We start from the raw sequence: 24,594 nt of genomic DNA on the forward strand, positions 1-24,594 counted from the left end.
CACTAACTTGCAGATACTTGAACATGTATACATAGCTTTTGTTGTCCACTTAATTTTTCTAAAACATGTTCTTGTTTCAATAGGTGTCCAAGGAAGACAGAGGCAGATAATTTTACCCCAGTCTCAGAGTTCCATCTCCTAAGTCTCTCCGAGAATCCAGATCTGCAGCCCATCCTCTGTAGGATGTTTCTGTCTCTATTACTTAATCACTGTGCTCATAAGTCTTCCTGAGTGTGCAGTGATCCCCAGGAAGTGAGGGGATTAAGATCTTGTCATAAACTTGCAGTTGGTGATTGTAGTTCAAATGAGCACATTCACCTTTGTGGGAGAAGAATGGTCTAGGGGAGGCTATTGAAGCCTTCTTTTCTTCTTGGGGCATGCTTTCAATTCTTCACAGTCCTTCCATCTCCGAAGTGTTTTGACACTTCCTGGGTCCATAATTGTTGAAGGAATCTCTGATCATTCAGGTTTGCCCCAGAGTTCAGGGTACTCTGTGGGCTTTGCTTTGTTTTTGCCAGTCTTGGGGCTTAAAGTCAGGGCCTGAGCACTTTTCCTGAGCTTCTTTTGCACTGGGATACCATTACCACTTGAGCCCCAACAACACTTCCTGCTTTTTCAGAACCAAAGAATAGTACCCAGGTCTTCCGGCATGCTAGTCAAGCACAACTCCACCTGCTAAACTCTCGGCCCTAGCCTGTGCTTTTAGAGGATCTCTTCCTGAAAGAAAGCAGGGTGGGTTTGGGGGGTGGAAGTAAGGAAGGGTGGAAGAAAGGAAAACAAAAGTCCTCTGCTGCCAATTGCATAGAAAGTCCAGGATAAAATACAAAATGAAGAAGTCTTAGAGGAAACTTGTTGTGACAATAATATAACTAATGAAATGAATAGTAACTTATTGTTGAAGGAATTCCTGAAATTCTACTGAGTTATGGCTGTCGAAATAGCACAGAATCTTTAAGCATTACAGGCAACACGTAACATTTACCTTAAAGATTCTTGCTTACACAATGGGATGTATCTCTCTGAACCTTCGAAGAGAAATTCTCTCTGATCTTCTTGAGATTCTGTATCACGTCTTGCCTTTATTACCAGTACCACATGCACAGAAAAAAAATCCAGAAGTTGTACTGTGGCTCAAGTGGTAGAGCTCTAGACTAGAGAAAAAAAACCAAGAGAGTGCCCTGTCCCTGAGTAGAAGTCAGTAAGGCAAAAAAAAGAGCAAAGAATTTCTTTTTAAAAAAGACAATATCACTTGGTGACAATATTGTAGCCCAGGATCCCTGCACTGGAGGCCAAGATGGAGAAGACCTCCACAGCCACCATCACCTTCCCCTTGGCACTGTAGTAGTCAGACAGGAAGGTGAGCCACACACTGCAGAACACCAGCATGCTGAAGGTCAGGAACTTGGCCTCATGGAAGGTGTCAGGCACGTTCCTGGCCAGAAAAGCCACTGTGAAGCTGGCCAGGGCCAGGGAGCCCAGGTATCCCAGGACACAGTAGAAGGCAGTGAGGGACCCCTTGTTGAACTGGAGCCCGAGGTGTCTCCTGTAGGCTGGGCCCAAAAGTGTAGACCATGAACAGTAACCTCCAACTCCTCCACCCTCCCACTACCCATGATTAGGGTGTGCTCTGCTGTGGGAAGGTTGATTCTGGTCAGGTAGAAAGCAGGCTGAGTAGGGGGATTGGATTTTCTTCTGAGCTAGTTTACACAGCCTATCTGGCTCTTTTTCTGGGTCTGTGTTGGATGATTGGCAGAATGAAGTAGCGGACATGGGAACGGCTCACACACCCACCCACCCACTGTCCAGCACTGTAGGGGAAAGGAAAGAGAAGCTGGGCTTACCGGGGTCTCTGCTGCTGGCTCCAGAGCTGGTGATGTGATGAGCTGAGTGGGATGATGGGCACTGTCTAGAAAACACCTGCTAGATTGAACTCTCTAGGTGAAAACGGTGTGGTGAGGACACAGGTGGTCCCTTTAGATGTGTTAGGCCCCCATAAGTGGTGTCATTGGCCGTGGAAGTGCTCCTCTCTGTGTTTCTCCTCTTCCCTCTGCCCCTCCTCCCAGTGCTTTCACTGACAGGAAGTGCTGGTTTCTCCAGCAGCCTGGTGGTGACCTGCCTGGCTCCAGTGTGTCTCTACCACCTCACAGGCTGAAGCCCACTGAGGGCCACAGCCTGTGTCCCCTGCCTTTCTACCAATCATCTATCTCATGGATATACTTAAATGTTTTAAACTCTTTTATTTACCAAATAATTTTAATGCTTTTATATTGCTGTCTCTATTTATTTGTGAATTTATTTCTTGGGCTCTGGTCCTGGTACTTAACAAAGTGTATTAGGCTGTCCAAATCTAGGAAATAGTTTTTATCTAACAATACAGAATTGAATTCTTACAATATATTCTGGGAACTTCATATCACAGGGAATATCTGGTTAGGCCATAATACACACACACACACACACACACACACACACACACACACACACACACACACACACAAGCACACACAATCATTTTGTCTTTCTCTTTCTCTATCTCCCTCTGTCTTTGTGTCTTTGACTCAAATGATGTAATGCCTACTCAGTGGGCCTCTCGTTAGGGGAAAGTAATTAAATGTGTTCAAAATACAGGAAAGGATAGGTGACCTTTGGCTCCACATAGCAATCCTAGCTCCTCAGGAAATGGCAATCTGAAGTTCATGGTTCCAACAAGGATGTGCGAGAAGTGCAGGGGCCTGTTTTCCCTAATAAAGTAAGCTCCTCAAAATTCATACCCTCTCCAAAAAGTGAGGGAATGAGAGTTTTGACTCAGTGGTAAAGCACCATCCTTAAGCAAGGAAACCTCAGCAACAACTAATTTTCTACTGTAAAGATTTACTTACTCAGTCCGTTGGTACTGAAGACACAATACTCATTCATGTAGTTTTTCTGGTTGGTCTGCAATATAAAACTGACTTAAGTGTCAGTGAAACACTAGAATACTTGAAACACAATTAAGTAGTATTTGTTTCAAAAACCAGAGTTATAAGTTGTGATGTTTTACCCTAAGTCTAAGGCTATGTGTAGCTATAATTTACTAGAATAGAAAAGCCACTATTATAAATTTTTAATAGTTGGTCTATGAAGGTGAAATATACATGGTTGAAGTAAAATAATTTTTTCATGAATGTAGGAAATAGATAGAAAGATGCTTTCTGTCAACAACAGTAAAACTATCAACTAAAGATATACTGGAGAAGCACTCAAACGAAGTTCACACTCTTAACCTAGCTAGCAGGGAGGCTGAGATCTGAGGATCAAGTTTAAAAGCCAGCTGGGGCACAAAAGGACCAAAGATTCTTACCTACAATTAACCTCTAGAAAATGGAAGGGGGGCTTGCATCAAAGGTAGGGTGGTAGACTTGAGCTTCGGAGCTCAGGGACAGATCCCAGGCCCAGGGATTGGGTGATAGCCTTGAGCCTAAGAGCTCAGAGACAGTGCCCAGGCTAAGTTCACACCCCATGACCCTCAAAACATTAAATAAGTAAAGTTCAAACTTTTTTACCTTTAGATTCTTACAGAATCTACCTCCCCACAACAGTATGTCATTCTTCTGTGTTATGGAAATAAGCCTGTCAGGAACAGCCCAGTAGTTTGCCTTCCGAGATAAGCCTAAATAACCTCCTGTGGCCTGATGTAACATATCAGCCCAATGCATACAAAGCAGTGGTTTGGACCTCATAAAATCATAACTGGCTTCCTTGTGCATGGCTTATCACAAGTGCAGGATTTGGGGAAAATTAATATCAGAGCCAAGCCATACCACTTCTTTTGAATATTTGTCAGTGACATAGGTGTACTTTTACTTGCTTCTAGTGTCACTTGCATTTTACTCTTTTATCTTCAGGATTTTCTATCTACTCTGTGAATTTCACAAAGTCAGTCTGGTTAGAAAAACTGTTTGAAAACATATTTTAATTATTCAGCAAAAAGGCAGGCTGGAGATGTAGTTCAAATGAGCAAACAAGAGCTGAACAAACGCGATATAGTGAGGAGACCCTGAATTTAAACCCTGGTATTAGACAGAAAACCCCACTGGTGTTTTCATTCCTTTTCATGTCAATCTATGAAATTATAATTGTCCCTAGATTTATACTTAGAATAGCACAGATATAAGGACCAGAAAAGTACTACCTCTCTATATTCATAACTAGAAACCTATACAAATAGTTTCTGTGCATGTGTGTCGATGGTGAGCATGCGACTATGCATGATACAGGAGTTTCTTCAATCTCCAAGTGTGGAGCTGCCAATACTTGGACCAAGACGACGTCCCTTACTCTTGGTTTTTCTTCAAGTGAATTTGGGATGGAAACTCAAGGAGCCACTCAAATCCCTGTAGATTATGTAATGGATTGCTTTTTCACTGCTTCCTCCAGCTCACTCAAGAATTATGAGACCCCCATATCATAGAGTTCATGTACCAAGAAAATCAAGCGGCCTAGAACCAAATGTAGGTGCCAGTGGATTAGGTTTGTCTATCCTCACGAAATTTCACTAGGAAACAAGATTTTCAATTTTCGTTGAAAGATATTATGGAAGAAAGGGAAGGAAGGAATTACACTGTCCCGAATGAAATGCACTCTTTACTTGAAGTAGATAATGGAGGCCATCTACATATCATCTTTAAAATAACAAAATGCATTACAAGAAACAATTAGGGGACTTAGTTATAAGTCTCAAATAACTCAAAACCAAAGGGCAGGAAGCAGGATATCTTGCTACCAATTAGAAAGTTATGACTTCAAAGTCTGCTTGTAAAGAAAAAAATGTCTGTTTCTGCCCAATTTTTATTGAGCTAAATTGTCTATATTACAAACTTGCCACTCAATCCTTGCTAAATTCTTTGCTGGGCCCACCATCTGCAGACATTCATCATTCTTTACAAGGTAACAATTTAAACATTAAAATCATACATTCCTCCTTTAGGAATCTGTCTTGATGTAGCCAGGAGCTTTCTAAGGATGGATTGTACTAATGAAATTAGAATAATCAGGTATTCAAACAGGTAGAATTTATCAAATTATATACTCAAGTTTGTTGCTTGTGCAAAAACTACATAACAAATAAACTTCCTACCTGCTGTTGTCAGCTCGTGGTTTGTACAACCTGCTCAGGGCACTTTTGAGCTCATTGTTCCTCAGGCTGTAGATGAAGGGGTTCAGGAGAAGAGTGACTACTGTGTACATTGCTGAGGACACAGCGCTGCCTCTGGGAGAATGTGACAGAGGTGACTCAAAGTAGATCCTCATTGAGGTCCCAAAGAATAAGCAGACCACGGACAGGTGAGAGCCACATGTGGAGAAGGCTTTGTACTTCCCACTTGAAGATGACATTGTCAGCACTGAAGAAATAATCTTGTAATAGGAGAAAAGGATCCCTAAGATAGGAAGGAAACAGAAAATGTTACCAATAATGTATTTAAATAAATTATCAGTGAGTGTGAGGAAAGTTCCAGGAATTGAGAGGGTCACAGAAGAAACTTGGGATTTCCACATCCTTGAAATCAGTCTTTTGTAATGCCATCCACACGTGCATCTGTACATCCAAGAAGCTGGTGACAAATGGTAGCAGAACCAAGGAGACACAGAGACGAGGGTTCATGCTGAGAGGGTAATTCAGGGTGTGACAGATGGCCACAAATCGGTCATAGCCATCACACTAAGAAGCAAAACTTCCATACAACCAAAAGTAAGAAAAACAAACACCTGGATGAGTCAGACCACATAGGAGATGGCTCTGCTATGAGTCTGGATGTCCACCACCATCTTGGGGAGGCTGGTGGAAGTGAAGCCAATGTCGGCTAAGGAGAGGATGGTGAAGAAGAACTACACGGGGGTGTGGAGGTGGGGATCAGAGGTGACGGCCAGGATGATGATGAGCAGATTTCTGAGCACAGTGATCAGGTGCATGGACAGAAAGAGCCAAATAGCATGGGTTGTAGCTCGGGGTCATTTGAGAATCCCAGGAGATAAAATTCTGAGATGTGTGTGTTAGATTGCAAGCTCTGCATTAATTGGAAACATTCAATGAAAAGAGAGAGCAATACAAAATGAAGAAGTCAGAATTCCACAATGATTTTGAACTCAAATATGCATAGTTGATATTGACATTCTGTTCCACACTTTTCAGTTGTGACAAACCCAATAATCCTAGATTGTTTTATGTCTCATATATTCCCATTTATGTATTCACTGTAGATACTCAAGCATTTTAGAACATTATAGGTAGTGTTTTCTGATCAGAGAAAATACATATTATTCTTCATTACAGGGTAATTCACAGCAGTAATTATTTTTAATCTGTGAAATTCATTTTCTTCCAATGTGCGTGCAAGCTCCCAGAAGATTTCTGCATCCTTGTTTTCTCTCTCTCTCTCCCTTCCTCCCTCCCACCCTTGGTTCTCCGACCCCCCCCCCCGCTCTCCCCATATGGACCCTAGTATTTTGACTCTGGGCTTAGGTACAGGCCTTGAGGTTTTCCTGCCCAAAGGAAAGCTCAAACTTTTGAGTAAGATATTCAACTTTTGGATTCCTGGTAGCTAATTGGAGATGAGAGCTCACAGGTTTTGCTGCATATGCTGGCTTTGAACTTCTACCTACAGAGCTCAGCCTGTTAAGTAGCTAGGATTCCAGGTATGAAGCCCCAGGACTGGGACTGGAGTATACTTAAAAAAAACATGAATTCTTAACTCTCCATCATATAAATAAATCAAGATCTCCGATATGATACCTGCTTCTTCCTGAAGTATTTTCAGGAATTGAGGAATTTGCTGACAATGTAGCAAGGGATTCCTGAGATTTAGGCAATGTTGGTTGACATTTAGTAATTGGATTTCTTCCTTTACAATCATCTTCTGATTATTGCACTTCCTATACTGCTTTCTAGCTTTGACCCCTGAAGCTCTGTTTTGTGGTCAGTCAATAATCCCCTAAACAAGAATCTGGTATTCTCTTCCTCGAAGTCAGAGAGAAATGAGACACATACCCAGGTTCTCACTGGGGGCCTACCAAGGTCTTTCACAAATCACTTTCCAGTTTTTAATATTCAGTATATTCAGTGACAATAGACAAATAGAAAGTTAGATTCACGTTGCTTTTTTTATCTAACCAACTACCACCACTAACATACGAATAGTTTGTTCAGTCATATTCTATTAGATAACAAGGCAGACTATAGGAAAATATTAAGAAATTTTAGGTACGACTCCTGTGAGCTTCAGCAGAACAATGAAATAACTTACATTCTTCACTACTGCTATTCCTCGGTCTCCTCTTACAGAATACCAAGCTGCTGGCTTGTCTTCATTATGCAAAAACAGTACTTGCAGTTGTTTTGCTCTTTAGTTAAGACATTAGACTGTGTATCAAGACAAGAAGGAAAACTCTAAATCACCAGGAAGCTTGCAGAAAGCACGCTTGTATGAATATTGTGGTACAATCTACACACTTGGTTGTGTTGCTTCTCTGTTGGGTCATGTCCATGAAGTACAGATGAAAAGATTGTCCCATGTCTGAAGTGTATGAAAACCTCAGGCTCAATCCTCACAGTTGACCATGAATAGGACAGCACAGGAGAATTGCATTAAATATATTTCGGGAGATGTCAGGGGACTGGCTGGTAATAGGCTCTTCTATGATTGTGGATGCACAATTCTCAGAGCTCACAATTTGCCAAACTGGTGCCTAACACATCATCTGTAGGGAACCACTAACTTGGATGGCGGATGAGGAAGAACAACGGCCTAAAAGAATAGTTTTGAAACATGTCCTTTGTTAAATAAAGCTGATCTAGTCTATGCAGAGATGACAAGATGAAAAGTATGACTAATTATAGCCTATACAGGAAGGGTATTCTGCCTTGCAAACCCTTTGGACAGTTCCCAGACAATTGAAAAAAGAAATCCCTAGAATATCAGTGTCTTAAATAGGGGACTACCAAGAAGGAATGGATCACATGGAATCAGTGAACACAGAGGGGAGAATTTTGTCACAATACTCAATGTTCATGTATAAAAGGAAGTGTGGCTATTAATGTAGCAGTTGGGGGAGGGAAGAGGAAGTATTTTGGAAGGTGTGTTTGGGTTGAAGATGCATGGTACATGTACATGAATGCCTTAAATGGAAAGTTCTGTCCACAAACAAGTGAAGAATTAATGTCTCAAAAACGAGGCTTCACTGGTGGCTCAAATCTGAGATCCTAGCTACGCAGGATGCTGTGAGTGGAAGATCAGGTTTTAAGCCAGCATGGGCAGGGAAGTCTGTGAGACTCTGATCTCCAATAGACTACTCAGCAATGGTTGGAAGTGGCACTGTGGCTCATTGAGTGGAACACTTGACATGAGCCAAAAAGCTCATGGGCAGTGTCTAATCCCTGCTTTCAACCACAAGGACTGGCACAAAAACGTTAAAAACAGAATATAACTTTAACTCTCATCAATGACTCATGTGAAATGTAATTTTTAAAGAAATGTCAGTTAAATGCACGTGGTGGTATGCTATAGCAGATTACAGAAGTGACATCAGGGTTCACAGAGCCTCCCCATAATTAAAACAATAAACAATGAGGCACAGTTTTCATATGATTTATCTTAGGCTGTTTCATTTGTTTCAACCATATTCTACATGCCAATGAACCTTCTGTTATGTGAGAGAGTGTAAAATTGCAAGGAAAAGTCATTTATTATTTTTTTCCTGACCTAAAACACTAACAGCCAGGCACTGTTGGTCCATGGGTGCTATCCTATCGACTGTAAGGGGTCAGCCACAGCTGGAAATCCCATAAAACTGTTATTTGCAACTAAACACACACACAATCGATGAAAGCCCAAGCAGAACCCAGGTATCATGTTCAAGCTTTCACCTAACAATAATATTTGCAACAGAACATTTCTAAATTTGTTCCTATTCTTCCTAATTGAGGTACTGATGGATACAACCTAGAAATGTATTTTGGAGGTCATCAGTGATTTTTTTTCCTTCTGCTCAAGGCTAGCATTCTACAACTTGAGTCACGGGCAACTTCACGACTTTTCTGTTTATGTGGTACTGAGGAATGGAACCCTCGGCCACGTTCCCTGCCTGTCAGAAGAAATTTTTAAGAGTTGTGACATGAAACACATATGTTTATGTTGACATATATACCTAATTACTTCCCCCTTCCATCTTCTTTTGTGGCAGTTCTAGGGCTTGACTCAGGGTCTGGGCACTGTGCCACACCTTTCTTTTCGCAAGAGCTAGTGCTCTACCACTTGAGCCAACATCTGTACTTCCAGCCTCTTTGGTAGTTTAGTGGAGATGAGAGTTTCATAGATTTCCCTGCCCAGGCTTGCTTCCAAACACACTCCTTAGATATCAGCCTCCTGAGTATATAGGAATACAGGCGAGAGCCACCAGTGCTGGCTTACCAACTTTTTTCATATATTTTTATTGTAATTAATAGAAGGGTTACATTATATTTGCCAGATAGGAGGTGGATTAATTCACATACATTGATACCCTTTCTCATGTCTTGGTCGACAATTCCCTCCCCCCCACCCCGACCCCTCATCTTGTTTTCCCCCTTCCCTATGCAGTTACAAATAACCAAATACAAATATATCCAATATATCAGATAACAAGGTGAGATACTGTAACAATATGAGATAAACAAGGGACAGCAAAAGAGATGAGAGATAACATAGTATATTAAGGGCAACAATCACTCATTATATGGCTTTTGTTTCTATATCCTAGAGGTCCTTTCATTGACACTATCCATTTCTTAAAATCTGATAATGGCCTATACAGCCTGCAAGCACCAACTCAACAATGATCTCTTCTACGAGGTCTTTCTCCTCCTCCCTGCCAGAAAACTCCATGATTCCTTTTGAGCTTCATTTTTATATCTATTGTGTGTAGCAACAGAGACAGGGATGACTGTGTTTAACATGTCTTCTCTTATTTCATCAGGAAGCAATGCTAACAGATTGAATAATTATGTTCTTGGTGTTTGTGTGAAATTAAAGCAAAATTTCCTTTTTTTCATATAAAAAGGGGAATTTATTGGGGAAGTAGATGGTGAACTAACCACCAAGGGATATAGTGTAGACTCAGGAGCAGACACTGTGATCTGGAGTGGCACTCATGCTGGGATTTTTTAATATATTTTTTAGTGTAATTAATAAAAGTGTTACATGATATTTGTCAGATAGAAGGTGCATTAATTCACATACATTGGTACCCTTTCACATGTCTTGGTACCCATTACCCTCCGCCCCAACCGGTCTTGGTTTTCCCCCCTCCCCTATCAAATTTCAAATAACCAAATACAAACAATTTCAATATATCAGATAACAAAGTGAGATACTGAAACAATATGAGATACCCAAGGGACAGCAAAGGAGATGAGAGATAACATAGTACATTAAGGACAACAATCATTTGTTATATGGCTTTCGTTTCAATATCCTGGAGGCCCTTTCAATTAGCTTCATATTATATGGCCTTATTGCATTAAGGTTTTGCTCTATTGCAGATCTCTGCTAGTAGAGCCAAAGGTTTCTACTGATTATGAAAAATGAAGGAAACCATTGAGCCTAAGTTCCTTTGAGTCTGGCTTACCTCACTTAATATGATTTTTTCAAAGTCTTTGCATTTCGTAACAAATGTGGCGATGTTGTTTTTTCTGACAGCAGCACAGAATTCCATTGTGTACAAATACCACAACTTGTTGATCCATTCATCAACTGAGGGACATCTAGGTTGGTTCCATATCTTTGCTATTGTGAATAATGCTGATTCTTCCAATCCAGGAGCATGGGAGGTTTTTCCATTTCCGAAGTTCTGCTTTAATTTCCTTTTTCAGGGTTTTAAAGTTTTCATCAAAAATTCCTTTACGGCTAAACATAGAACTCCCCTATGACCCAGCAATTCCACTACTTGGCATTTACCCAACCATCCAGAAACAAGGACATACTATAATCCACTAGCACGACAATGTTCATTGCAGCACTATTCACCATAGCAAAGATATGGAACGAACCAAATGCCCGTCAGTTGATGAGTGGATCAACAAGTTGTGGTATTTTTACACAATGGAATTCTATGCTGCTGTCAGAAAGAATGACATCGCCCCATTTGTTAGGAAATGGAAAGACTTGGAAAAAATCATATTAAGTGAAGTAAGCCAGACTCAAAGGAACTTAGGCTCAATGGTTTCCCTCATTCATCATAATCAGTAGAAACCTTGGGCTCTACTAGCAGAGATCTGCAATAGAGCAAAATCTTGATACATAAGGCCATATAATGTGAAGCTAATTGAAAGGACCTCCAGGGTATTGAAACAAAAGCCATATAATGAATGATTGTTGTCCTTAATGTACTATGTTATCTCTCATCTCCATTGCTGTCGCTTGGTTATGTCATATTGGTATAGTATCACACTTTGTTATCTGATATATTGAATTTATTTGTATTTGGATATTTGAAATTTGATAGGGAAGGGGGGAAAACCAAGATGGGTGGGGGGTGTAAGGGGGGAGGGAAATGGGTACCAAGACATGTGAAAGGGTATCAATGTATGTGAATTAATGCACCTTCTGTCTGGCAAATATTATGTAACCCTGTTACTAATTACGATAAAAAAAGGTCCTTTACATTCTTAGTTAAGCTAATTGCTAGGTACTTTATTTTCTTTGAGGCTATTGTGAAAGGAGTTGCTTTCCTGATTATTGCCTCGTTCCTCTCACTGTTTTCATAGAGGAAGGCAGTTGATTTTTGAGGGCTAATTTTATAGCCTGCTACCCTTCCAAAGTTTTGAATCAGCGCAAGGAGCTTGGGAGTAGAGTCGATAGGATTCTTTAAATACAGAATCATGTCATCTGCAAAGAGGGATAGTTTTACTTCCTCTTTCCCTACTTGGATCCCCTTTATGCTTGCTTCTTGCCTTATTGCGCGGGCTAGGAATTCTAATACTATGTTAAAAAGGAGCGGAGAGAGTGGGCATCCTTGTCTCATGCCTGATTTTAGAGGGAATGGCTTTAGATTTTCACCATTAAGTGTAATACTAGCAGTGGGTTTGTCAAACACAGCCTTTATTATATTGAGGAATATTCCATGGATTCCTATTTCTCCAGAGCTTTTAACATAAAGGGGTGTTGGATCCAGTCAAATGACTTTTCCGCATCTATTGAGACAATCATGTGATTTTTGTCCTTGCTCCTGTTGATGTGTTGAATTATATTAACTGATTTGCGTATGTTGAACCAGCTTTGCCTCCCTGTGATGAATTCCGTTTGATCTTACCCACCACTGAGCATTTTGGTATATATGGGAGATAAATATTAATTTTCCTCCATATACATGTTAAAATAGTTTGGTCCACAATCTTAAAATGATTGTCCTAAGGGATGTGTTTGACATAATAGACATAATTGATAGGGACTGCTTATTTTTACACTCCCATTCAAATAAAGTATCTTTAAGGAGCAATGCAAAGGGGTTTCATCATCATCATCATCAACATCATCATCATCATCAAGATATGGTTGTACAAAGAGTTTTCAAATCGGCATCCTAGATTACAAGTACGATGAATTGTAATCAATAACAACTTCTATCCTAATTGCCCATCTATCTCTTCATTCTTCTCTACCTAATGATCTGTAGTTAATTTCACAAGATCATTTAATTTATTTTAATACTAGATGTTTTATTGATTTTTAAGTTTAATAATTCACATTTAATAATTGGCATGTTTATTCATTGTAATGTTTATTTCTGAAAATATTGACAACAACAGCAATAATGCTACAAGTAACTTCATACATATACTCCGGAAACATCATATGTAGATCATCTGACAGAAATTACATGCAATACATAACTCATATCCTTGCATTGCAGAACTCCTCCTCCCTCATCCAGGATATTGTGGTGACTTTCTTCCCCATATGCATCCTTACAAACCCCACCTTCTTCCCACTGGAGTTCATAGGAAGCAATGTATGTAACCAATTTAGGCCACAATAGATGCTATTGTCTATGATTTCACAAAGGAGTACGAAAGACAAGGAGAGTACAGAATGACACTCTGTGGTGACCATGGCAAATCATGGTTTTTGTTGTTGTACCAGTAGTGGAGCTTGAGTTTAGGGCCTGGCACTGTGCATGAGATACTTTGCTCAAGGCTGGCACTCTACCAGTTGAGCCTACAGGTTCATTTCTGACTTGGTGGGGTTGGTTGGAGATTAGACTCTGGACTGTCTTGCCCAGGACGCAGCCACCTATGTCCAGTGTAATCACGATTATCACAGCTTAAGTGTTGCATGCTGGTATTCTTCCAGCTTACAACAGAAACTATTAAACTGGTTTTCCTCAAGAAGAACCACTTTTTCCAATAACCACTCCTACCCCCTGTTCTTCAGGATTATGCTTTGTCTCCACTGGATTACAATCAGTGCATTCAGCTCCTATTCCTTTCTCCATTCAATATAAATCAATAGCCTTTGGCTCCAAGGAGGCTTAATATGGATACTGACAATGGAGAAAGCAATGTCATATAGGAGCTTCCTAATTCACACACCCCTGACAGAAAGAGAACATAATGTGGTTCATACAGACTGGAAGAATCAGACTATACTGGAAGAATCAGACTAAAGGGCTGCAGGGAGACAGGCATCTACGGTTCCAACCTTGAACACTAGCTACTCGGAAAACTGAAATCTGAGGATTGTGGCTTGAATCCAGCCGAGGCAGGAAAGCCACGTTAGACTTTGATTTTCAAGAAACTGCTCAGAAAAATCCAGAAGGGAGGCTGTGGCTTAAGCCTGAGTGATTTCATCTTGAGTAAAAGCTCAGGGACAGCACCCAGAGCCAGATTTTAAGGAGTGCTAAAAACAACAAACAAAAAATAAGAAAGAATGGGAAAGAAAACGCAATTTTTTCCTTTTCTATTTTTGTGTGCCAGTCCTGCAGCTTGAATTCAGGGCCTGAGCACTGTCCTTAGGCTTCCTCAAGGTTAGAGCTCTGCCACTTATGCCACAGCGCCACTTATGGCTTTTTCTTATTTTAACATATGTGGTGTTGAGGAATCAATCCCAGGTCTTCGTGCATGCCAGGCATGCACTCTAACACTAAGCCAAAGTCCCTGCCCAAAAGGTAATTTTTTTCCTGAATGGCTTGGACTCCAAATGCATTAACAGTCTAATTACGCAAATTAGCCCATGTGACACAAAGGAATAGCAAAAACCTCCATCATCAGCATCCATTGAGCTCTTCCACTCCAGAGGAAGTTTAAGGATAAAATATATTTTGTCCAATCCCTCCTTTTCTTGACATTTGATCAGCTTTTGCTTTCCATTAATTGTGGCAAAAGAAACAAAATAGACATGGGAAAATATTTGTCATGTACAAACACAGTTTGGTGTAATTATTCATACTGATTCTTTTTTTCCCTTTGGTAATGGTCATTTCTATCTGCTTGAACAAGATGTCCACCACTCTCAGCCTAAAACTTTATACCTATTAGAAAATTGTTCAATTCTCCCTCTCCAATATTGCCAACCAAGATCCTTCTCTAAAGAAGGATGAGGAAAGATCCAAAGTTGAAAGGTGAAAATTCAGGGATGCAAAGTGAGCATCATTAGAAAAATAGGTGTTGGTTTTCTAACTTTTCCAATTAATTTCCTACCTGGAAGCTGCAGGAGCAAACATGGAGAATGCACGGGTGTGGAATCTCTCCAGGGCCCTGCTAATGTCCCTGTTCCTCAGGCTGTAGATGAAGGGGTTCAGCAGGGGAGTGACCACAGCATACATCACTGAGGCCACCACATGGTTTCTGGGGGATGTTGACAGAGCTGAACCAAAGTACTCCACCAGTCCTGTGCCATAAGACAAGCTCACAACGGACAGGTGAGAGCCACAGGTGGAGAAGGCTTTGTACTTCCCCGCTGCGGATGGGATTTTCAAAATGGAGGACAGAATTTGACAGTAGGAGAAGAGAATGCCTGAGGCAGGGAGAACTCCAAGAAGGATGCCAATAACACACATGACTATCTCATTGCTGAAGCTGTCGGTACAGGCCAGGTGAAGAAGCTGGGAAGGGTGGCAGAAGAAATTAGCAATGTCCACAGTCCTGAAGCAGGTAAGCTGTAAGACAATCAGATTGTGTAGCAGGGATTCCAAAAGACCAAGTGTGAAAGACACCCCAAATAAGGAGACATGGAGACGAGGGTTCATGATGCATGAATAATGCAGGGGGTGACAGATGGCCACAAAGCAGTCATAGGCCATTGCAGTCAGAAGCATAGAGTCCGTACATGCAAAAGTGATTAAAAGAGATATCTGGGTGAGGCAGCCCCCATAGGAGATGGCTCTACTGTGACTCTGGAGGTTCATCAGCAACTTAGGGACAGTGGTGGAGGTGAACCGATGTCAATCAAGGACAGATTGGAGAGGAAGAAGTACATGGGGATGTGGAGGTGGGGATCAGAGTGACAGCCAGGATGATGAGCAGATTTCCAAGCATGGTGAACAGGTACATGAACAGGAAGAGCCCAAAGAGGACAGGCTGGAATTCAGGATCCTCTGAGAGCCCCAGGAGGAAGAATTCTGTGGCAGCGGTTACATTTTTTGTGTGAGTATGTCTCTAAACACTTAAAAAGAAAAACCAATAAAATACACTGAAATACAAAAAGAAATAAAATACCCCTGGCTTTTCATGCTTTGAATGGGAATAGCGACATGCGAATAATTTACACTTAGCACTCCTATCTTTTTCTTAATTGGGGCAAAACCAGTTTACATGAAAGTCATTAATGATTTTCCTGCTCTCCTTCTTGTAATCATACATCAGATATATGAAGTATAAAACAGATCTTAAGTCACTTTAAAAAGGGAATGGAATATCCTTTCAATATTACAATAGTTGAACTGGACCGGCATTATCTAATACTGAGATTAAATGGACAGATTAGAATGAAAACAGTGTGCCTCTTACCTCGTGTGTGTGTGTGTGTGTGTGTGTGTGTGTGTGTGTGTGTGTGCGTGCCCTGGTAATGGGACCACTTCATGGTTTTCCTGTAATGCCTACCTACAAAAGGAGATGCATTCACTGGGAATGATGTGAAGTACCTACAGTTTATCATCCCAGCACTTTGGAAGAAGCAGGAGGAACACAAGTCTAAGGCCAGCCTGGGCTATACGGTAAGGTCTTGTCAAAAGAAACACACACACACACACACACACACACAAACACACACAAACACACACTTCTTGGGTTTGGAAATGTAGCTCATTAGAAGTATGTGCTCGTCATGGACAAGGCCCAGTGAGAACAACTAAAAGGGCATTTCCATGATATAAATGCTATAGACATGGCAAAGGGTTTTCCATAAACGTCTCCACTGTGATGAGCAGAACTGAGGCTCTAATGGAAGAAGCCGTTGCCTCTGCTCCAACGTGGCCTAGGCAGTGTCAGTCAAGACATTTGAAGTGAAGATCTCTGAACTGGAGCTGGGCACCAGTGACTCACGATGATAATCCTTGCTACTCAGGAGCTTGAGATCTGAGGATTGCAATGGGAAGCCAACCATGAGACGCTTATCTCTAATGAACCTGCACAAAACCAGTTTTGGTGATGTAGCTTATGTGGTATAGTACCAGCCTGAGAGAAAACGTGACAGGACAGCACCCAGGTCCTAAGCACACACAAAAGAAATATGCATGTATATCTATGTGCATGTACACACATACAATCATGTATATATCTATACCTCTATATATTTTGTATTCATGATGGTCTTTCTGAGATATTGCAATCCTACCACCTGAATGATGATAAAGAAAATTTTAAGATTTTCTTTCCACTTTCCTTCCTAACTCCCCTATGTCTCAGAACTTACAGAGTTTCAAAGCTGCTTTGTAGGGTCTGGGCCAACACATCTAGCTCTGAATGATCTCCCATGCCTGCTTTACCTAATACAATTAAAAACAAATTCACTAAGAAGCTTCTGAATGCAGAGATCCTGTCAAGGAGGAGAAGAACAAATATAGACTGGACTACAAAAATCACAGACTAAAAAGACAGGATAATTAGTAACTGGTTTTTTTTCTCCTCAGTGGATCAAGGAAAAATGCAAATCATTACACAAATCAGTCTGTGCTATCTCAGTCTCTGTGGATTTTCCAGTATTAGAAGACGAGTAATAGAAAAATGGATGTCCAGGGCCGGTGGTTTGGCCTAGTGATAAGAGTGCTGCCTAAGATGCATGAAGACCCGGGTTTGATTCCTCGGTAGCACCCACACAGAAAAAAAAACTCAAAGTGGTTCTGTGGCTCAAGTGGTAGAGCTCTAACCTTGAGAAAAGTCCAAAGACAGTGCTCAGGCCCTGAGTTCAAGCACCACAACTGGCCAAAAAGAAAGAAAATGAATAAATGGGTGTCTAAAGTCCAGCATATCTTTCTCTACTAGTCACCAATAAAATGTCTGCCTACACACACACACACACACACACACACAACGAGAAAGGCAAAAATTAATCAAACAATAAAGTTATCAGCCAGATATTATAGCTCACACCTGTAATCTTAGCTAATACTTCTGAGAATTGAGATTTGACGTCAAATGGCAAAGTCAATGAGACTCTTATGTCCAATGAGCCACTGAAAAGCCAGGAGTGCAGTTGCCTTTGAGAAAACAGTAAGGGATACTACAGCCAGGAGTCAATAACACTGAGGGAAAAATACATCCAATTAAGGAGCCACAGAGATGAGGGTTCCAGGTGACTTGGTAATGTGGAGCATAACAAATGGCCACAACCCTGACCAAAGCCATGACAATCAGAAGCATATTACCACCACACATAAAAAGGATGAACAGAGACTTTGGTGTGAGGCAGCCCCCATAGGAGATGGTTCTGCTGTGACTCTGGAGGTCCTCCAGCATCTTGGTGGTGGAGGTGAAGCAGATGTCATGCAAGGAGAGGATGGAGAGGAAGAAATACATGGGAGTGTGGAGGTAGGGATCAAAGACGTCGGCCAGGATGATGAGCAGATTTTCTGAGCGCAATGATCAGTTACATGGACAGGAAGAGCCTAACCATGAAGGGCTGTATTTCAGGGTCATCTTAGAATCTCAGGAGATGGAACTGTGTGACGGTTTTGAGACTGCCAGCTTCTCTGATGCTTGGAAAACTGTTGAAAAAAAACTCTTGAGAAAAAAATTAAACAGACAATAAAGGCTATGTGCCTACTGAGTTTGAGTATTTTTAAGCTGTATTTACTACCTGAGGCCAAAGCTTCTGAAATCATTCTCCATGTGATATTTCCTGAACCTCTAGAATTTTCTTTTGGTTGCTAAGCTCTTGAAGCCCTTCTATTTGCTTCTACTTTAAAGATACACAAGACTAGAAAGAAACAGGCATAGAAATTACCATGTCCATGGCAACACTGCAATGCAATTTACTCTAGGAAAATAGAGACTAAAAATCTGGTTGTTGGTGGCTCACACCTATACTACTAGCTACCCAGGAGACTATGATATGGAGATCAGTGTTTGAAGCCAGCCAGACAGGACATTCTGTGAGATTCTTTCCTCCAACTAAAGGCACAAAAAGCATAAGAGGAGCTTGGGCTCAAGTAGCAGAACACAAATCTTGAGCAAACAAAGCTCAGAGCCTAACTTCAAGTCCCAGAACTTGCACTTACACACACACACACACACACACACACACACACACACACATACACACATACACACACATGCATGCACACACAAATTCATGGCCATACTTCTTTCCTTTTTTATTGTAAAGGTGATGTACAGAGGGGTGAAGGTTATGTAACTCAGGAATTGAGTGCATTTCTTCTTGAGCAGTATCATCTCCTCCCTCATTTTCTCCCAGTCTTTTCCCTCCTGGAATCCAGTCCTCTCAAATTGTATAGTTCATTTTCAACATTTTCCCTAGTGAATTTCACTGCTGAATTCGTTCATGTTTTCTTCATGGACACAGTTCTGTCCTATAAAATATTTCATGGGGAATCTACAGAAATATTTTATACAACAGATTCAGTATCTTCAGAATTGATGCTTGTTCTTTGTTAAGTAGTGCCCCTTCTGTCTGGCAAATATGATGTAACCCTTGTATTAATTACAATGCAAAGATATTAAAAAAGAATTGATGCCTGTTTTATGACTGTTTTCTATTTTTCTTGCCTTTTTTATTGTAATTAGTAAAAGGGTTACATGATATTTGCCAGATAGAAGGTGAATTAATTCACGTACATTGATACCCTTTCACATGTCTTGGTACCCATTTCCCTCCCCGCTCACACCTCCCACCCGTCTTGCTTTTCCCCCCTTCCCTATCAAATTTCAAATAACCAAATACAAATAAATTCCATATATCAGATAACAAAGTGAGATACTATAACAATATGAGATAACCAAGGGACAGCAAAGAAGATGAGAGACAACATAGTACATTAAGGACAACGATCATTCGTTATATGGCTTTTGTTTCGATATCCTGGCGGTCTTTTCAATTAGCTTCATACTATATGTCCTTATGTATCAAGATTTTGCTCTATTGCAAATCTCTGCTAGTAGAGCCCAAGGTTTCTACTGATTATGACGAATGAGGGAAACCATTGAGCCTAAGTTCCTTTGAGTCTGGCTTACTTCACTTAATATGATTTTTTCCAAGTCTTTCCATTTCCTAACAAATGGGGCGATGTCATTCTTTCTGACAGCAGCATAGAATTCCATTGTGTACAAATACCACAACTTGTTGATCCACTCATCAACTGAGGGACATCTAGGTTGGTTCCTTATCTTTGCTATGGTGAATAGTGCTGCAATGAACATTGTTGTGCTAGTGGATTTAGTATGCCCTTGTTTCTGGATGGTTGGGTAAATGCCAAGTAGTCGAATTGCTGGGTCATAGGGGAGTTCTATGTTTAACCTTCTCCTCAATTAACTAGTCAAAAGCAGGAAGTGAAGCTGTAGCATTCAACAAAAATCCCAAGGACAACACTTAGGCCCTGAGTTCTAGCCCAAGAACCTATGTGCTGTCAGAGACCAAGGAGTTAAACGGAACAAAACAAAGACCCTCTAGCCTTGAGCAAATCGCATCTGGTTGAGTCATCTGCACAAAATACTTCTCGGAATAACCGCAGGTTGTTGCTTGGGTTAGCACAATGGCCAAAAGAACAGCCTGACCCACTCCTAACCTTGAGATTTCCCGTTCATGTTATCGCAAAAACTCTCCATCCCCCCCCCTCTATACTCCCTTCCTTACACTCAGGGTATATAAACCCTGCTTTACTTTTAATAAATGAGACCTTGACGAGACTCAGATTGTCTCTGTCTTTCTTTATGCGCCTGGTCTCCTTCCTCTCTTTCCCCCATTGGTTTTCTTCTTTTAGGAGGAGCCTCCTCGAGCCTCATGAATAATTGAACCCGCGGGACGGGGGAATTGGCGCCCAACGTGGGGCTCGAGGCACGGTGACCTACTGGACGGCGTGGAGAGCAGGGGACCCCGATTATATTAAGGTAGAGACACCCACACCGCATCACTCGTGCACCGTGGGAGAGTCTTGAGGTAAGTTCTGCCGTCCCATCTACCATGGGCAAAGCGTTTTCAAAAGAGGTTTTATTTATAAAAGAAATGAAAGGATCACTTAGGGAGAGAGGAATAAGAGTTAAAAAGAAAGATTTGGTAAAATTCTTTTGTTTTGTTTTGTTTTGTTTGGTTGGTCTTGCACGGACCAGACATCCATCCCCTTACCTGGAATAAGGTAGGAAAAAATATCAATGATTTACTCCGTCAGGGAGAGGAAGTCCCCGAGGCCTTCTTTAGCTTCTATGGGGTTATTAGAGATATTTTAAAGGAAGCAGAGGAGGGAGGTGACAGTGCTCGCTTACTAGCTTTAACAGAGGATTTCCTAACGGAGTCACGTTGCCCGTCTCGCAAAAGCCAAAGTGACAATGAAAAACCTATGGTCACTGGCCTTCGGCCTGGCTCTCGCACTCCCTCTGTGATTGATGAGCCTGTGCCCTCAGGACGCCGCTTGGCGCCACCTTTAATCCCCGAAAAAGACGAACAAGTCCAACCCCCTTTAGAAGACAGCATCAAGAACAATACTAAAAAGAAAAATATGTCACTAAAACCTTATAAAAATATTTATCCTATTATTCCTAAGACTTCTCCTGATAATGGCAGGCTCAACCCCCCCTCTGAGGTGGAGCTAGAGGAGGAGGCAGCGCATTATGAGGAAGAAAGATATGGCCCTTTTCCTCTTCCCCAAGTTTCTGCAGCTACACAGACTCCAGAGATAAGGGCCTTTCACTGGCCCACCCCTCCCCCCTATCCAGACACCTCTCTCCCGTCAGCCCCACCACAGGAAATGGTGAGATCATTTTCTGTTCCTCCGGAGGTGCAAGGTCTCCTTAAATCCAAAGACTCTCTCTTGAAACAAGTGACAGAATTAAAAAACGTGCTTCATTTAAAAAGAGAGTTAAGGGACCTCACTTTGCAAATTCATGATTTACAAATGGATCTTGTTGGGGAAGCCGTGACTACCCCCCATGGCTCGGGTAACAAGCCCACTAAAACACCCTCGGCCTCAAAGAGCCACAATAATAGACTCAGATCTGGGGCGCAAACTGTTTCCCTCTCCTTCCCCGTAATTACTCGCTCTAACACTCAACCTCGGGAACAAGAGGGGGAGGGAGGAGAAGCGGGAGAGGAGGAGGCGGACACCACCAGAAAGCAGGAGGAGGGACAAAACCTAGATTCCTCTGCCTCCGAGGAGGAAGGGGGTGATCAGGAGGAGGCAAGGAGAGATTCTCAAATTACATATAGGAGATTGACGTTTAAACAAATTAAAGAACTACATTCGGCTGTTAAGAATTATGGAATTAACGCCCCTTTTACTTTAACAGTACTGGAGGGCCTCGGGGGTGAGGGACATTTATTGCCTCTTGAGTGGCACAAGATTGTACAGTCTGTTTTAACCAGGAGTCAATATCTAACCTGGAAAGCTGAATTTATAGATAAGGCAGAAAATCAAGCTATTACCAATAAAAAACATACACAAATGGCTTCATGGTTTTCTGATAAAATTTCAGGGAGGGGCAAATTTGCCTCGGAGGAAAAACAACAAAAACTCCCTGCAGGAATATTAACCCAGACTGCTCAGGCTGCCCTGGCCGCCTGGAGAGCCGTGCCTGGTGCAGGAGCGGTTACTACCTCTCTTTCCAGGGTAGTACAAGGCAATAATGAACCATATTCTCAATTTGTTGCCAGACTGTTAGAAGCAGCTGAAAGAATATTAGGTGAGGTAGATACAGATGATATTATAGTTAGACAGTTGGCCATAGAAAATGCTAATGCAGCCTGTAAAGCTGCTTTAAGAGGCAAAACAAAGACCCTAGATTTAAATGGTATGATTAAAATTTGCAATGATGTAGATTCCTTTGAACATAAAATGTCTAAATCTATTAATTTGGCCATTGGAGCCATACTCCAAAACCAGACTCCACCTTCAGGAAAACTAGGACGAATATCTAGCCCTAAAAACTGTTTTAAATGTGGACAAATTGGACATTTTGCTAGAGAATGCCCTGGAACTATTAAACAACCCAACGTTCCTGGGACGATTCCCCTCCCCCTTCCCCCTGGCCTTTGTCCTAAATGCAAAAGAGGCCGTCACTGGGCTAGAGAGTGCCGGTCCAAAACCGATATAAATGGCCAGCCTTTATCTGCGGTCTCGGGAAACGGGCTATGGGCCCCAGTAGGGGGCCCTACCTACCCACCACGACAACCAATGACCCCTCCCGCCCAAAATCTGCCTCTGATGCAAACAGCGCTGACTCAGACTTGTTCCGAGCCACTGCAGGCAGCGCAGGACTGGACCTCTGTTCCTCCACCACCAGAATTATAACTCCAGAGGAAGGAACAGTTGTTATAAACTCTGGAAGGTTCGGGCCTCCCCCGCCAGGAATGTTTTTTCTTATTATAGGCCGAGCTTCAAGCTCACTGCAAGGACTCTCTGTCATTCCCTCGGTGGTTGACACCGATTATTCAGACGAATTAAAAATTTTAGTTCATGCCTCTCAAGGCCCTCTTGCCATATCGGCAAGCCAACGCATTGCACAAGCCCTCCCTCTGCCCGTAACAGGACAGTTCCCATATAAGCATCCCCAGCGTGGCAATTCTACCCCAGGATCAACAGATATATTTTGGGTACATGCTTCTGCCTCTCAATCTAAAGTATTACCCCCCTACCCCCTTTTAATATCTCAACTTATCTTTATAGGATTAAAAATTTCAGTCAGGTATTTTGGAAAAGATCCCGATATCATAATTACCCCTTACTCTAAGGAACAAATTAATTGGTTACAATAAAGACAAGATGATTGGGCTGTTTTATGCACTGGGTTCCAGGGTAGCTTTGATACTCACATGCCCAGCGACAGACTTATTCAATTCCTTAATATCACTCCTTTCGTTTTTCTAAAAAATACCTTAATAAAGCCCATCCCCAATACTTTGAGCATCTTTATTGATGGTTCAAAAAATGGAAAAGCTTCATATGTTATTAATAATGTTTCCCACTTTGTAAATACTTCCTTTAAATCTGCTCAGTTAGTAGAATTATTTGCTGCGCTTTGTGTTTTTCGGTTATTAAAGACCCACCCTTTTAATCTGTTTTCGGATAGCCATTATGTTGTTAGAGCTTTACAAGTTTTAGAAATGGTTCCGGTTATTCAGCCTACTACACCTACTTTTCAATTATTTTTTGAATTGCAAAAACTTATTAGACAACGTTCGTACCCTTTCTTTGTAGGACATATTCGTGCTCATTCTGGCCTACCTGGGCCACTAACCCATGGCAATGAATTAGCTGATTTGGCAACCCAAATATTTACCTTATCTCAAACAGTTAATCCGGTGACCTTTGCACAAGAGGCCCATGCTGTTCACCACCTTAATGCTCATACCCTGCGCTTAAAATTTAAAATTACTAGAGAACAGGCAAGACAAATTGTTAAAAACTGCAAAAATTGCCTAACCCTACTCCCTGAACCCCATGTAGGTGTAAACCCTAGAGGGCTCATACCTGGACAACTTTGGCAGATGAATGTTACTCATGTCCCCTCCTTTGGAAGGTTAAAATATGTACATGTTACCATTAATACCTTTAGTGGATTTATTTGTGCCTCTGCTCATTTAGGGGAGGCCACAAAAAATGTTATAAACCATCTCCTGTATGTTTTTTCTGTCATGGGACAACCCCAAGCTATAAAGACGGACAATGGGCCCAGATAAACCAGTCAAAAGTTCAAACAATTTTGCTCCCAAATGAGCATAAAACATATTACTGGAATCCCCTACAACCCCCAAGGACAAGGAATAGTGGAAAGGGCTCATCAGACTTTAAAAAACACCCTCATTAAACTTGCCTCACAAGAAACATTATATTCCCTTAAAGGAAACTATAAGACTTTGCTATTACATGCTCTCTTTGTTTTAAACTTTTTAACCCTTGACGCTAATGGCAAATCTGCTGCAG

General features: G+C 41.4%; 1 protein-coding gene across 1 annotated transcript; it reads right to left on the reverse strand.

Moving 5' to 3' along the window:
• Window positions 1–14,703: 14,703 nt before the first annotated feature.
• Window positions 14,704–15,309, reverse strand: LOC150068118 (olfactory receptor 7E24-like). The gene has a single exon (XM_090342148.1). It carries the CDS (start codon window positions 15,307–15,309, stop codon window positions 14,704–14,706), a length of 606 nt encoding a protein of 201 aa, XP_090198274.1.
• Between the last annotated feature and the right edge of the window lie 9,285 nt (window positions 15,310–24,594).

The sequence above is a fragment of the Megascapheus bottae genome, chromosome 1 (genome assembly GCF_031878675.1).
Source record: "Megascapheus bottae isolate mThoBot1 chromosome 1, mThoBot2.hap1, whole genome shotgun sequence".
Classification (NCBI taxonomy): domain Eukaryota; kingdom Metazoa; phylum Chordata; class Mammalia; order Rodentia; family Geomyidae; genus Megascapheus; species Megascapheus bottae.